We start from the raw sequence: 16,944 nt of genomic DNA, 5'->3' as shown, positions 1-16,944 counted from the left end.
CCGCAACAACCGGATTATTGCGGGAATAGTTTGGAGATTTGATTATTTGATTCTAGAAATTGCGACATTGAATGGGCTCAAAGAGGTTGTGATTTAACACCATTAGAATGCTTCTTGCGGAATTAGTTGAAGTCATTGGTCTTTAGCAAAAACCAGACCCTCTTCAAGCTTTAGAAATCAATATTGAATATCACATGACATATTCTTGATTTAGTGGAAAGAGTACTCGAAAATTGGGTTCAATTCCCTTTTGGTAAAAAACTGGGACAGTCGATTTTCACAATTTCAGACAATTTTTTCACCAAAAACAGAAAAAGATAGTAGTTGCTAAGTCCGAACTATAAGGTGAATGCATTAGATGATCCAACCAACCTACCGAAGCTTCGGGCGAGTCAGTATCGATATGAGTGAACTGAAGTTATCCTGGTGAAACACAATTTCTATCTAGGCTATTACTTGATGAGCAGTTTATAGTATATGATTGTTTCTGACCATCAATCCTGTCTTGACTAATATTTGCGTCGGCTTCCCACAGATCGATCATGGCCGTTTTCACTTCAAGATGATGAGCAATGTTGTCCAAGAAAGTGACGAATGACAAAGTGTGTTACCTACCCATTAACTGGTCATATTTCAATGCCCACCACTATAAGTAAGTGAATGCCGAAAACATATTACTACAAAGTTAACATTTATTTGGCTTTTTATTTGTTTATATTTGATATTAAATTTTTTATTTTAATTTTCGCCATATTACTCAATCAAAAAGCACTGCAGGAGAACCGACCGGCTGTTGGATCCGGTGACAATTACGCGACAGCGCGTTGAATACAGCTCAATAGGACAGCAACAACAATGTGTGATACAACACAAAGGGCGACCCATGGTTATGCTACCAGTGTTGGGCGGAAGATGTCTTCAACGTGCGCATGCGTATCATATTCATATGGCCGACTTCGTGCAAGTGAGTATAAAAGCTACATCAATGTGGGCAAACAGCATTAAACACAGCGAGACAATTGGAGTAGCAGCAGCAGTAGTACTCAAGCCACAGTGATTAATTAAACAAAAGACTCAAACAACATGAAGGCCTTTGTAAGCAACATACTCCTTTAGAAAAAAAAACTTATATCTAACAATACTTCGTCCACCTTTACAGTACGCACTCACTTTGCTAGCCGTCAGCTACTTCGCCAGCACCAGCGCAGGCCTCATTGGACATGGTATCCCCATTGCCATCGATTTGGAGGAAAACAGCCCACCGCAATATGAATTCCACTATTCCGTGCATGACACCCACACCGGCGACGTTAAGGATCAGTTCGAGCATCGTCATGGCGATTATGTAACCGGCCGTTACTCGCTTATTGAACCCGATGGCCAGCGTCGTGTTGTGGAGTATAATGCCGATCCATTGTTGGGTTTCACCGCTCAAGTGCATCGGGAAGTGCCAGTTATCCGCCAGCTGCCCTTACATCGTCATTAAAAGTTTGCCAGCAGAAAAGCAGTAGTGACATATACACCTACATATACTTGTATATTCATTCTTACATATCCATACATTTTATTTATATCGACAGTTCTGTAAAGCATATGCATTGATCCTTACACACTTACACTTACACACACGCATGTACATACATACATACATATTGAACCATATATAGCAGAATTTAAAGTTGTCCAGATAACATGTTGGGCAAAAACTAACAGTGTGTTGAAGACATGTAATGTGGACGACCCTTTATACACATACTCTTATAATAAAATACATACATACTCCACATAAAGGCCTTGAGCTACTCATTGCAACATATACCATTTCACAAACATTCAAAAATAAATGAAATTATTTATGCAAATTGAGTTGTTATTAATAAGAATGCTTGCGTCCTGTTTGTAGATGACGATGTGAGAGGTTACCTTACACTCCTCTAAGACTTTATTCGGTTGTAGCCTCGTTAAGCAGCTGGAACGTGTTTAAAGAGTGGTTTTGCTGTTGTTGTTGCAGCGGCAGAAAGCATTTTTAATGTAATTTCGAGGAATGGTGCCGAGTTGGATAAAAATCCAGGTCCGTTCAGGTTACTTAGACCCGACTGTCGTGGAAAGAGGTCCTCTTTGGAATCTGCGGTGCACTAAGGATAACATCAACGATGGCCATCAATGCCATAGCTACGCAAACAGCTGGCAGGTGCATTGGGCCGATTGCTTATATTAGACTCAGAGAAGCCGGGTACATGGGAGGTTCTAAGCAGGGACATTCTGAAGTGACGGTAAATGCACTGCTCTAAAGTGTAGCAAACTTCAGAGAGGTGAGAATTATATCCCATAACTGACCTGGAATAATGGCTTTGAGCTCTCTGACAGTGCGTTTAAGATTAGTCAAAAAGTGTTTTACCTCTTTATCAGTATCATCAAACCACTTTCGAATCGCTGTAGATTGCAAAGTTAATAAGCTTGCTAGAGGGGGCTATAGAGGGCTAGAGAGGGCGTTCTTACAATTTTATCAGTTCGGGAACGATACTCCAATATCCTTGCATAGAATCCAGGGATCTCCCGTATGCTTTGCAAGTACTGAACAACAACGAAACCTTGTTTGCTTGTGAGATCTTTGTGGCCCTGAGAGGAACGCAAGATGGCCTTGAATTAATAGCTTTTACAATTCCTATTGCCACTGTGGTAGATGTTCTGCCCGCACACTATTTAAGAGGCTCACACACTGTGAGGTTACATACATTCCTCATTATAAATTTTAATATCTCGATCTCATGTACGAGTTCGTGATACTTCTAGAAAATAGTCCCTATAGATAAGTAGTTGTATGCACATACATATTGAAGTTTTTATTGTGCAAAAATATATTACGTTTATGGCCTTTTGACGTCAAGTTCTTCATGTGTCCCTCCCATATGTGGCAACCATGTCTTTCAGCAGTTATAACTTCAACAGGCTTCGTAATGTGTAACTTACGTACGTACGTAGGAAGTATTCTACTTGTATTCACTATTCTTCTTCCAGTGTCTCGAGGGGTCTTGAGTAAAACTTTACTGTTAAGGTATCTCCAATAAAATGTGAGAATAAGTCCCGCCTACGAAGTAGCCAGTTAATCACTTTTTAATGTAGCTACTTGTCTAAACGATTCATATTCTGGCATGAGATCAAAAAGTTGTGTAGCATATTATTACAAAACTATTGATTTAAATCAACTCTGTATTGCGAAAATCGCATCTTGCAAACTACAGATCCGGAACATATCGTTATTCTTCTTTTTCTTTATTGGCGTAGACACTGCTTACACGGTTATAGCTGATTTTACATCAGCGCGTCTGTTGTTCTTTCTCTTTCGTATTTGGCCCCAATTGAATATACCAATTGGAAGAGGACGTCTGTTTTTACCGGTGCGTACTGCGTCAAATACTCTCGGAGCTGGAGTATTTTCATTCCTTCGGACGACATGACCTAGCCAATGTAGCAGATATCTCTTAATTCGCTGAATTATGTCAATGTATAACGGTATTCGCCGTCACAAATGCCCAAAGGACCATAAATCTTCCTCAGAACTTTTCTATCGAAAACTCGTAACATCGACTCATTAGATGTTGCCATCGTCCATGCCTCTGCATATAGCAGGACGGGGATGATGAGTGACTTGTAGAGTTTGATTTTTGTTCGTCGAGAGAGGACTTTACTCCTCAATTGCCTACGACTTCGAAGTATAACTGTCAATAGTTATAGAGAGCCAAGTGCGACGACTGTTTGTTTGCTGACAGGAGATATTTATCTTGCCTTCGTCCACTACCAGACCCAGTTTAGCGAAAAAATCTGGGTTCAATGTTTCGGTTTGAACAGTTTTCTTGGAACTCTCTTTATTTCAGTTTTGGTTAGCGTAAAAAAGACACAGTAAGTAAAATCTCGACGTGTATTATTAATTACAAGGCAAGTTTTCGATGATCTTATAACCCTCAGTAGGTGATTTCTAACACACAAGCTCTTAAGTTCTCCGAGAAGTAGACATTACTATCTTTTTTGAAAAAAATGGCTGTAAAATTCAAACTAATTGCCGTAGCGCGTTCATATGTATATACTGTACATAAATGTTAAAAAGACTTTAATAAATTGGGAGCCCTATTTGCACAAATTTCTCCTGAGACGATTTTTTCACCAGCAAATTCATTTACCAAGTCAGGAACAAATAATAATCGCTTTGTGTCAGGTTCGGGCTGCATGATGAATGCATAATAACCTCTAAGCTCTAGCAAGCACCAAGCTCTAAGAGCTCATATTGAGTCAATATTGATCGGTGTAGCTTGGCGTTGTCCTGATGGAAATCAATTACGAATTAAGAGTTTGGCTCTAGGTGGGCAGTTTACATATGGTAGATGATTCTCAGCCAATGCCACCAAACACTCTTGACCGTCAATCCAGGTTTGACCACCGTTTGGGTCAACTCACCGCAATTAAATTCTGATTGTTTTTGGTCGACGGTGTCGTAAGTAGCACACTTTTAGCAACAATAGCCACCGGCTTCAGACATGCATTGATTAGGTTGTGATTAAGTAGCAATTCGCAGATGGATATTCAGTTCATGAAGTTTTTTGTGTTAACTTGTGTGGCAACCGCTAATCTAGTTTGGTGCACTTGTTTCTGGATCAGATTTGCTTATCACGCCAAATCAAGTATTTCGAGAACGTGAGAAGGTTTTAAAAAAAGTCATACAATTTTGACAATATTCTAGTTACAGTTGGCATTTCAAGACAAGAAATAATATTTCTCGTCAAGCCAAAAATTTTTGAGCCCACGTAGCCACTCTAAACCCTCGCAGAGATAAAACGAATTATTTTTCATAATCGCATTCTAGTTTTATTTCAAAATGCATAAAGTGCTTTCTATACAGCAAATTGCAAATAATTTTATGTGTAAACATATTTATAACAAGTTAACATACAATAGCTTTACTGTTAAGTGAAATATAGAAGTGTTATGGAAATTTAAACAAAGCAGTGTTTCATAAATGTTAGAATAATGAAATGAACTAAAACGAAAAACAAAAACACTGTCGATGATGCTGCGGCACTAGTAACTCAATATATCGCAGAAACAGGAGCGCAATCGGGCGATTCTTAAGACGTGATATCGAACGAACGAAAATCAAAAACTGTGCTAACATGTTATATGTGAATGTAAGAGTAGAACGTGTTGAGCCTAAAGGTTAATGCTGACCAGAAGGGTCACGTGCCTGATGTGGCACGCTTAGTGTACCTACAGGAGTCGCTAATGATTGCTTGAATATTGCTGCGGTGGTGTTTTCAAATAAAAAAGTATTCAACTTAAAATTGTTTGTGTATTTGTATGTAGTGTTTCGTGGTTGACGCGTGAATATTCAAAATGTAGTGAACTTAAAAAAATCTAGATATGACGTTTATACATGTATGGTATATATATATTTAAATGTAAACTACCCGTAGAATTGATTTGTTTAACAAAAGATGATGCATTGCTTAATGATTTCTCAATGATTTGGTTGTGTGACAATGTGCTGAATCAACTGCTCGTTCAACCAACTGTGTTGCTAATCGTACGAAGTCGCTTCATTGCCATTGACTATGCTCAGTACTTACCCCCCAGACCCAAGGAGAGCAATGGTAATTTCGGTGCTATGGCAATGGGTGCGAGTACTTTGGCTACCGGTGCAATAGCCTTAACCACCTTTTGACCAAGTGGATCACGACGCACTAAAGCATTGAAGCCATTGTGGGCATCGGATGTATAATCAACGGTGCGTAGATAGCCATCAGCATCGACTAATGAATATTGTCCTTGCACCACATCGCCTTTACGGGATTCCGTTTGGCTCTTAATGTCACCGGTGTGATCATCGCGCACCGAATAGGAGAACTCATAGTGAGCTGGTGCTTCGACTTCGACGGTCTTGACTAGCGCCGGCTTGAGCAAGAGTGGTGCATGTCCCAATTCGATGGCGGTAGTGGCACCCAAACCGATGATGAATAGACCGAACAACTGTAAAAGGATATGTATATATTAGCCAAATTAAGTGTTTCAATAATATTTGGTTACACGTGGTACGCACAGTGAACATTTTGTATGTGTTTTCGAAGGATTTTACTCTCAAGTTAAACTGACTGTACACTGACTTTTTCGTCCTACTGTACTGTGGTGTATTGATTTGTACTCGTCGAACTCCTGTGCTGTACTATGATTCTGATCAATTAGTTGCCAACTTTTATATTGTGTGACCACTGATGTCCGTTAGCTTGGAAATTTCTGCCGCAGCAGTTGCGCTGTGTGCAACAGTGGTGGCACAAGTGCTTGTTTGGGTCGCACAACAACAATTTGCTACAGTATCACTACAATATTAACCAATATCTGGTGTATGCAAATGTCTACTATATGCCTATGTGTGTCTCAAAACCACCACCCAGCGCCTTACCGTTAAAAATATCGCTCTCATATCTTATTTAGCATTTACAGTCTTACAAAAATAAATCCCACTTGTTGATCATTTTAAGATTTTTAATTTTTTTTAATTTCTTTACAACGCATTTTAAATATTTTTTCTTTTAACTGCAAGTATTTTCATAACACTTTCGGGTATCTTTTCAATATACTCTTAGTAGATTTAACAGAAATCTTGTTTTGTTCATCGATACGCATGCCCATTTATTTATCTCTCGTCTAGGTGCCGATATTTTTTTGGCATTTTTTCTTGCGGTTGGCGCGTGTCGCTGCAACGATCTATTTTGCTGTGCTTTTTCTTACCTGCTGGCGCTGCGTATAGTCTTTTTGTACTGGTCAGCACAATATTTTGAAACTTAAGAGTTCTTTTAACCAAAATACTTAGCCATGCCATAAATTCTGTTACAAACCTTACAATGCATGCATGGGAGAGGGAATGCAGAAAAAAGTGGCGCTACCATGTGAGGACCAGGGTATATTAAGTTTGTCACTATGTTTGTAACACCCAAAAGGGAACTCAGCGCAGTACATACTTATATGTTTATAAATGATCAGCATGTTGAGCAGAGTCGATTGTAAATACGTGAATTAGTCCCTCAGTTTTTGAGATATAGTCCTGAAATTTTACAAATGTGCTTTTTTCACCAAGTAACTAGTCATTTGCCTTTATCAACATGTCATAATCGACGATAAGGGACAACTTACAATTAAATCCTTGTATGGACAACTTTTTATGTGGCAAGGTATCGTCACGAAAATTATAGATTATATCTGTATATATTAAATTTTTATCCAAGTCATCGTTACAACCTTCGCAGGAACGGCCAACTATGGCATATAGCTACATATGTACCACAGAAACTAAACGATCAAATTCAAGTTCTTGTGTCAAATATTTTTTTTGGATTTAATAACATATATTCATGAAATTTGACACGGATTATTATCTCAGCGCGCTACAAAATTTTTTATATCGAACTATTGTAATGGGTGATCCAAGTAGAGGAACTGTTTTGCATTTTGTCAGGAAAATACTGACGCTTGAACAACGTTTACAAAACGTTCAACTTTATTAGAAAAATTCACGTTCTGTAAACAATATGCATCGCTCAACTTATGGTCAAAATAATCGTCCTACTCTTCGCAACACCATCCCCCATCTTGTGACCAGTATTCATTATTAGATAATATTCGACCGAATAGACCGCGCCCAGCACACAGTGAAGAAAATATAGCAACCGTAGCTGAGAGCATACACGAAGACCGTGGAGAGTTGATTCGGCGCTGTTCGCAGTAACTCGGACTGACGTATGGCATGACTTGGCGCATTTTACGTCAAGATCTTAAATTGAAAGCGTACAAAATACAAGTTGTGCAAGTATTGAAGCTGCTCGACCTTCTCAAGCGAAATTGCTTCGCTCTATGGACTCTTCAAAAGTTCCAAGAAGATCCGGTGTTATCGGCCCAAATTTTGTTCAGTAATGAGACCCTTTTCTGGCTCAATGGGTATATAAACTAGCAAAATTGCCGCGTTTGAGACGAAGAGCAACTTGTAGAGATTCAAAAGCTGTCATTTCATTCAGAAAAAACAACTTTCTGACGTGGTTTGTGGGCCGGGGGAATCATCGGTGGATATTTCTTGAAAAATAATGTCGATGAGAACGTTTTATATCACACTGTTAGACTTTTTCCTGTGGGAGTATGTAAAATCTAAAGTCTATGAGAACAACGCTTCGAAAGCATCACACGGGTCATTCGCCAGTCACCAGTCGAAATGCTCGAACGAGTCGTCGAAAATTGGACTCAACGGATGGACCAACTGAGACGTAGCCGCGGCCAACATTTGAAAGAGATAATCTTCAAAAAATAAATGAGAAAGAACGCTCATTCGAATGATACTACTATGGCATATAAGTGCCGTATGCAGTGACCGATTAAAATCTTTTCATATTTGTCTGTGAAAAAGGGGTTTAAACCGGACAAAAGTGTAACAGCAAGATATTTTAGAAGGCGTGTTAACCCTGCTCCAGTGACTGTGACTTAAAAGCAATATTTCTGGTTTTATAGCAGCATATTAATGGCCGTCGGGAAGTTCAGATTTGAATCCATTTGACTAAAGTTCGTGGTCAAAGTTGGGGAACATGACCTGTCAAATATGCTACAGAAACGTGGAGAGTCTCAAAGAATTCTTCGTTCAAGTAGAGTCGTCAATACCAATACAAATTGTGCGTGTTGGTATGAAACAATGGCCGAATCTTTTGAGGACTTGTGTGAATGTAAAAGGTAAACATTGCAAAATTTTAGATTGATTCAAACCGTCAGACGTACGGTCCCCGACGTTTCTTTTTGGGTTTTACACTCTGTTCTCGCTATAAAAAGGTTTTAAAATAGTGTTCGGAGGTAGTTATTGTCCGAAGGAAATGCGAGGGGCAATATACTAAGTGGTTACGTAATTCCTACTGTTTTGTAATAGTCGGGTTTGGCGTGTGTAAGTCTGGTTTGCCAGGTTCAAGCTTGGATTTAAGATTGATCTTCTGCTTGTTTTCGCTATGCCCTTTTCTAGATTTGCTTCAGTCTGGTCAAGGAATTAATAATAAAAGAAATACTTGTACATATATAATGTCTACTGTAATATCGTTGCATCTCAACATGTTTGAGAAACCATTTGTACAGACAAATTTATGCCGGTACATTAAATAAAATCATATAATAACTAAACATGCAGAAGTGAAAATAAATTGGTTGACCAGTGCTGGCTATGCGTTGGAAATTTAAATCCTACTTGCTCCAATTTCAACTTGAAACGCTTGTTTGGCGTCGCCAATTCTGCGTAGAAGCTGACGAAACTTGTCTCCAAATACTCTTACGCATTTGCATGCGCGTATATCTGTATGTAAGTATGTATGTATGTATGTATGTATATGGGCTTGTTTATTTCTAGCTAGAAAACATTCAGCTATTTGCATATTTACTTGCACGATTTTTGCTAATGAAGTTCGGAAATGGGAGATATACTGATAAGGATAAACATCGACGCAAGATTTCAACACAAAATATAAATTGCAGATTTTTGCTAACTGAATTCTAATTTTGACAGTAACATACAAATCAACGATAAATAACATGTGTTGTATAATTTTTACATGAGTACTTTTGAATTTCGCATAAGACACAATGGCAAAAATTCTGTGAGTAATCAATTTTAGGTTCGTTACACGGTATTTTAATAAATCCGATTTAACGGCAATAGTAACTCCAGCTCAAATAATTGCAATTGTGCTTCTCAACTACCATTTACAGTAAATGGTGGACTCACCTGGTATAAATATTAAAATAATGTTTATTTTTCCTTTTCAACAGGAAATATAAAGCATATAATTTATAATTTAGTGCTAAGAAGTGCTTGTTAGTATTTAGCGGTATTATTTAGTACTAGTATTTTGTCTATTTGAGCCCATGCATGTTAGGTGTTTTGTTGTGATACCGTTAAGAGTGATTTCAGGTTGTATTATATGCCTTTTTTACTTATGAGTTTCAGCTTCTGGCCGCTTTAATTATAAGGAGAACAAGAAAAACGTTAACTTCGGCTGCACCGAAGCTACCCTTCACAGGTGCATTTCCTTTAATAACTATGTAATCAGTTTGTATGGAATCTATAGTAATGCTATAGTAATCCGTAATTTTTTCTGAGATTATGTTATTACCTTAAGCAGAAATCTATGTGAAATTTTGAGAAGATACCACATCAAATGCAAAAGTTTTCCCTACAAGAACTTGATTCCGATCGTTCAGTTTGTATGTCAACTATATGCTATAGTAAACCGATCAGAACAATTTCTTCGTATATTACATTATTATCTTAGAAAATAACCTGTTCCAACTTTTCACAACAGCAATAGCGTCTCCGGTGTGCACTGTAAGTCCTCTCTAAGGATGTGCTTTAACCACTAGAGTACATAGGCTGCTATACATATTTCTGGACTAGGCAACACTAAGTGTTGCAAGGTGCAATCTGACATTTAAATTGGAAAGTTTGACATTTTTTAGCATAACATCACTCAGAACGTTTTGTCATTTAATCGTGAATTGTTTTATTTACAGGGAATGAAAAAATTCATCTCGGCCAAAAAATGGAATTAACTCGTGAACATTTTCGTGCGATCATTTTTCACAACTTTCGACGTGGATTATCACGACAAGAGTGCATCGATGAACTAAAATCTCTGTATGGCTATGAAGCACCATCCTATAGCACTGTGAAAAACTGGTATAACGAATTCAATCGTGGCCGACGCTCGCTCAAAGACGATTTCCGTGAAGGTCGTCCAAAAACAGCCGTTGTGCCAGAAAACATCGATGCCGTGCGTGAACTGATAACGCAAGACCATCCTGTAACATACCTTCAGATAGAGGCATGCCTATGTATTTCTCCCACCAGCATACATTCGATATTGCATGAACACCTGCCGTAAAAAAGGTTTGTTCTCGTTGGATCCCGCACAATTTAACAATCGCTCAAAAAAAGGCTCGTGTGGATTGGTGTAAAGAAATGCTGAAAAAATACGATCGCGGTGCTTCAAAAGACAATCGTCACAGGTGACGAATCATGGATCTATGCGTATGAGTCCGAAACAAAACAGCAATCGAGCGTGTGGGTCTTCCAAGATATTCCTATTTTCATTATTAGGCCAGAAATATATATAGCAGCCCTCGTAAACGTTGTGGGAAACGAACCTATGGTTGCTCCAATTACCAACTTTGCTGGATATTTCCGAAAAACTGATATAAACGCTTTTCACAAACTTACTTTCAGGCGATCTTTTCACTACCAATCATTAGTCTTAGAGAAGAATAGGTAGTAATCACATGCAGCTCATAGTTGATGATGGCCTGCCATTGCCATAAAACGCATAGAAAACCCTTCCTGGCCGTCGATCCTTACCCCGATTCGACTACAACCATTTTCACTTGACGTTACCGTAAATGTTCCAATTTCGATCATCAGTAACCATCTGCATCACTAAATTCGCGGAAAAGCAGTACGAAAACTTATCTTGCTAACTAGTTTAGTTAGTCTAGTTTATAATTATATAGTTTTCCCCGATGGCATTACATATTGGATAACCTTTCTTTTGGGATAGATGAGATTTACATATACATATGTATATGTAGTATATTATCGCAACATTTTGTTGCAGAGTACAATAATTTTGTTAAAAATGGGCGTGTCACGCCTCATAAATGCTTTATTGTACATATCCTTCAAACTCCTAAGACTAATTCAACCTAACTTGGTGGAAAGACGCCCTTTAGTGCTTCTTCATACACTGTGTAAATGGATAAAATCAGATAAAAACTACGCCCACTCTCCATATAACGGTTATGTATGTTGAAAACTACTAAAACCCGCCTGAATAAATTTGGCTAAAAAATTAAACTACCCAAACAAGATGGTCGGAAGGGGCCTAATACTAGGAGTAGGTGCAAAAATTAGACAATGACCGTAAAATTATATAGCTCAGGAACTACTTCAACCAAATTTGGTGTTTGAGCTTATCCAAACATTGCCACATATATTTAATACCAAGCCTTCTTCCCATATAATAAACTTTTTAATTCTTTCTGGTTCTTTCACTTTAAAGTTTATAAAATTTTCGAAATCGTTATATAACTCTCCAAGGACCCATACATCAAATATTTATGTGAAACCCAGTGCATATGGCTGATTTTTAACCGAGCACATCAGTCAACCTGTGTGTTGAAGTATTGAAATTCGGGGAGAATAATTTTGTGATGACAACATGCTCCTGTACAAAAACTGGTAAATTCAAATCAATACCTTCCATTCAGACATAGTAAAAATCGAAGAATTCACTTTTAGAGCCTCTCAAAACGACAAGTACTAGGGTTGCTATATATATTTCTGGCCTAATAATGTAAATAGGAATATTTATCAACGAAAATGTTTTTTTTTTTGGGAAACCCACACGGTCGATTGCTGTTTTGTTTCGGGTTCATACTCATAGATCCATGATTCGTCACCTGTGACGATCTTATAAACGTCTTTTGAAGCACTGCGATCGTATTTTTTCAGCATTTCTTTACAGCAATCCACACAAGCCTTTTTTTGAGCGATTGTCAAATTGTGCGCGATCCAACGAGAACAAACCTTTTTTTACGGCCAGGTGTTCAGCAATATTGAATGTATGCTGATGGGAGAAATGCATAGGCATGCCTCTATCTGAAGGTATGTTACATGACGGTCTTGCATTATCAGTTCACGTACGGCATCGATGTTTTCTGGCACAACGGCTGTTTTTGGACGACCTTCACGGAATTCGTCTTTAAGCGAGCGTCGGCCACGATTGAATTCGTTGTAACAGTTTTTCGCAGTGCTATAGGATGGTGCTTCATAGCCATACAAAGATTTTGATTCCGCGATGCACTCTTGTCGTGATAATCCACGTCGAAAGTTGTGAAAAATGATCGTACGAAAATGTTCACGAGTTAATTCCATTTTTTGGCCGAGATGAATTTTTTAATTCCCTGTAAATAAAACAATTCACGATTAAATGACAAAACAGTGATGTTATGCTAAAAAATATCAAACTTGCCAATGGAAATGTCAGATTGCACCTGGCAACACTTAGTTGCCTAGTCCAGAAGTATATATAGCAGCCTACGTATCTCAAATACTAATGAAAATTTAGCATAGATGTCACTAACAGTACTACCAACTTACAGAAAAAAATTGTATTTACCGATTCGAAAAACATGCGAAGTATAACTTAAAAATTCACCTTTCAATTTGATCGCAGGAGTATACCTAATAAGTATAAATATTTTCCAACTTCCGTTTGGGCTTATATTTCATCTATCGGTCAATGCATATGTAAAACATCTTAACAAGAATATTTTTGGGCCGAAATGGATGACACAAGTTCACAGCGAATGTCACAATCGATTTATTGAAAACCAAGTTTGGTGAACGTGTTATCTCACGAAATGGTCTAGTCAATTGGCCGTCTCGTTCGTGCGATTTAGACTCTTTCACGTAGAGCTACGTCAAGTCTATGGTCTATGCTAACAAGCCAGTGACGATTGATGAACGAATATTTTCGATATTCGAAATTGCAGCAGTAAAACTGGGTTCAGCGTCTGGACTTCTGTAAGGTTTCTTATGGTGACCATGCAAAAGAAATCGAGTTGCATACATAATGGCATCGAGTTTACTTTCACAGGAATAAAGAATTTCATTGATATCCCAAACCATTTTTGTTTTATTTAAAATGTAGCGCTCTTATTGATAAACCCGTTATTTTAGTATAAAAGAAAACTGATAATATAAGAAATTGAAATTTCCGGCTGGCTTTATAGCGTATTTATCCGCCAGTAGGTATTCTAATTCTACACCTTAGCAAAGATAAGAAAAAACAAGTAAGGAAGCGCTAAATTTAGTTGCAACCGAACATTTTATACTCTTGGAACTTGACAAATCAAAGCCAGGAAAATACCTTAAGGTATAAAACGTCTACCAGAGAATCGGAAGCCAAGCAATTTTATATATACATACGTATACACTATACAGCTCAAGATCAAAAATCCTGGTAATAGCTATAAGGAGGGTAGGTCAAGTTTTCTATTTTAGGCATAAAGATACACTATGAGTTAAACATGTTCTGGAATTTTCATTGAGTTAACTCAAATATTGGCATAAATTCACCTGGAAGTTTGTATGTCTTTATATTAGATATATAGGAGCTAAGGGAAGTATTGGACCGATTCAACTCATTTCGGATACACAGAAATACTATTTTCAGAAAAGGCTTCTGTCTGAATTATATATCTCACACATTGACCAATATTTTTGGATGGATACTGGGGTCCACACATTAGTTACCTAAGGGATTGGATTTAGACAATTATAGGTCATAAGGTGGCATACCTTAATGGAATTATTAGTGCAAAGTTTTAGCCTGTTATATCAGTTGCTTCCTGGTTTGTGTACTGGAAACTGAAAGAATCAAATGGGAGTTAAAATTATGTTGCATAGAAAGACGGCGTGGTTATAGTCGGGTTTCGCCCATTTTCACTGCATTATATAGGAATGAAGAAATGGAAGAATGCGGCGTGCTAAATTTAGTTGAAATCGGACGGTTGGGTACCGAGATATAAGATTTCACTAAAAACTGGGCGCTGCTATGGCCATGGTCCAATTTTTACACTGGCTTCCGTAAAGTCCTCTCATACCATCTCGGAGGTTAAATTTAACGTGTCTGGCGTAAGAATACTCGTAATAGTTAATGATTTATTGCTCTTTTAGTAGTTTTTAACCATACCGTTTTATGGAGAGTGAGTGGGGTTATCCTTCGATTTCATCCATTTTCACCCTGTGGGTAGAAGTTTTTATAATATTTGCGGTTAATAAATTTGGTGTTTGTAGCTTTAGTAGTTTAGGAGATATGTATATTAAACTAATTAGAGAGCCGCAAAACCCATTTTTTTTAATTTTTTGCCCACAGCTGCATCTTGCTACTGCAATCTTCTGTATAAAAATACAGTTTTATATCTTAATTTGGTGCTTAGTTATGGCATTTATCATTTATGTATGCAAGTATAATGTAGATATAGAGTAATCTATCTCTTTAATTTTAGGTGACACGTATACCCGTTAGATAACCAAAATTATTATACCTCCTGTCCTGTACAAGGTTGCAAGAGTATAAAAATTTAGATATGCTGATATGTATGAAATATTACATATATAGTACATACTAAAGTTTAGTGCCATAAATGTGCGATATCGACTCATGAACTATCCCAGCTCCCATATATTACATATAATGGTTTTCATTACTCCATAACAAAATTTGTGCGCAAAAATGTTTGGATACAGCTGAACTTTGCCCTTCCCTACACGTTCATAATTTATCTTTTGATTTGCGCTTCATCTAAATCTTTAGTTTTCATCACTTGACGCACGTTTGTCTTTCTTCTTTGCGATTTCGTGCCGTTTGACACGTTTTGCATCCAAACAGCACTTTGAAAATATTTCAGTGTTTACGGTTTGCTAACAGACGCATCAGTTGCAAGATGGGCCCAGATGTATTAGCAGTTATTTTTGTAACCGTATTTTTAATTAGTTGCACCAACGTAAATGTAGGCGCCGAAAAAGAATTCACCCAAGCTGAGTATGATATCATCAACGATACTGCGTCCTTTCCATGGCAAGACCTACGCAATGAAATACATCAGGGTGATGCCATCACCTACGAACTGGGCACTCCACAATACCAAATTTTGAATGCCGATGAGCCGATAGAAATCATCACACCCGATCAGCCCGGTTATTACGAAAGCCTTAAGCGTTATGAAGCGGCAGCAATGCAGCAGACAGAGGAAAAGCAGAGTGATACGACTACGACACCCCCAGAAGAAATAAAGAAGCAAACAGTTACGGAGAAACAAGAAAAACGGATTTCAGGTGGGGAGAAGAAGATTCAATTTATCATATTAAATTCGCAGAAAAAGCGCAAAAATCCAAAAACGTATTTAAGTTCACCAAATCAATACCAACAAGATGTCACAAAGGTTGAAACGAGCAAAAAGAACAATGAAATGAATAATAAAAAACCGGTAGCAAAGGAAACAGTGCCCTGGACCCAAAAATTTAACGACAATATGGAGGCACACTCGAAAAGAAATGAAGTAGAACTCGTTGATTTGTCAAAAAACATCGAGAAGAGCAAGCAAATCCAAAGTGTCTCCTCACAATCAAACGATAAGGAAGAAATAATAAAACCTTTGGAGGAAAATACGTTTATTCCAAACACAGAAACCATTATTATCGATGATAATAATAATTCGAGCAGCACTGTCTTATCACCAAAGATTCTCACGGAATCGTCGCTAACAGAAGTCGTTCCGGCTACGGATATACCAGTGGAAACTCCACTCCAATTACCAGATACGTTTCTTACATACGATACTCCGCCCACTGAGGAGACATCAGCGCCTCTAAACCAAAAACTGAAAGAACCCTATATGACTGAAATGAGCTCGGATGCGCCGGTATATGAAGCTCCACCCCACATCCGCGACTTCGAGTATTTATATCGCTCAGCGTTGGGTCTACCATAATATAGACCAAAAATTAATATATGTATATGTATATCTGAATACCAAATATATGGGTATCCTTCAATTAATTTAAGGTGTTTTTACAATTTTTTTTTAAACAATTGTTTTATAAAAAACTATAAAAATGAATAAAAAAAGTCAATAAATATTTTTTTAATAAATAGTTTTAATCGTGTAATTAGTAATGTAGCAACCCAGTCAACACCTCATTTGAACTTTACACAAAAGTATTAAAAGTACATATAATGCCGACAAATGATCTGAACACTGTTCAAGTGGAGCCGCAGCTATCTCAGGGTAGGCTTTTGTCCATATACGCGTCACAAAGTT

At 37.7% G+C, this 16,944-nt stretch overlaps 3 protein-coding genes across 4 annotated transcripts; 2 read left to right on the top strand and 1 right to left on the bottom strand.

The window, feature by feature from the left end:
• Window positions 1–939: 939 nt before the first annotated feature.
• Window positions 940–1,862, top strand: LOC105221781 (cuticle protein 8). Of its 2 annotated transcripts, XM_049459334.1 has the most exons (3): window positions 940–1,095; window positions 1,160–1,507; window positions 1,581–1,862. In XM_049459334.1, the coding sequence occupies exons 1-2, from the start codon at window positions 1,084–1,086 to the stop codon at window positions 1,484–1,486; spliced, it is 339 nt and encodes a 112-aa protein (XP_049315291.1). In that variant the 5' UTR covers window positions 940–1,083; the 3' UTR covers window positions 1,487–1,507; window positions 1,581–1,862. The 2 variants fall into 2 exon arrangements, with proteins under 2 accessions (XP_049315291.1, XP_011197194.1); XM_011198892.3 differs by having other exon boundaries at window positions 1,160–1,862.
• A 2,981-nt stretch (window positions 1,863–4,843) lies between these two features.
• Window positions 4,844–6,225, bottom strand: LOC105221780 (cuticle protein). Its single transcript, XM_011198891.4, has 2 exons — window positions 6,089–6,225; window positions 4,844–6,018 (listed from the first exon to the last, which is right to left on the bottom strand). Exons 1-2 carry the CDS (start codon window positions 6,095–6,097, stop codon window positions 5,608–5,610), a joined length of 420 nt encoding a protein of 139 aa, XP_011197193.1. The 5' UTR covers window positions 6,098–6,225; the 3' UTR covers window positions 4,844–5,607.
• A 9,291-nt stretch (window positions 6,226–15,516) lies between these two features.
• LOC105221796 (formin-E) lies at window positions 15,517–16,640 on the top strand. The gene has a single exon (XM_011198909.3). It carries the CDS (start codon window positions 15,568–15,570, stop codon window positions 16,612–16,614), a length of 1,047 nt encoding a protein of 348 aa, XP_011197211.2. The 5' UTR covers window positions 15,517–15,567; the 3' UTR covers window positions 16,615–16,640.
• Window positions 16,641–16,944: the final 304 nt, after the last annotated feature.

The sequence above is a fragment of the Bactrocera dorsalis genome, chromosome 1, assembly GCF_023373825.1.
Source record: "Bactrocera dorsalis isolate Fly_Bdor chromosome 1, ASM2337382v1, whole genome shotgun sequence".
In the NCBI taxonomy this organism is placed as follows: Eukaryota; Metazoa; Arthropoda; class Insecta; order Diptera; family Tephritidae; genus Bactrocera; species Bactrocera dorsalis.
Note: the sequence above shows the minus strand (reverse complement) of the source record. Positions and strands in the feature narration are given on the sequence as shown.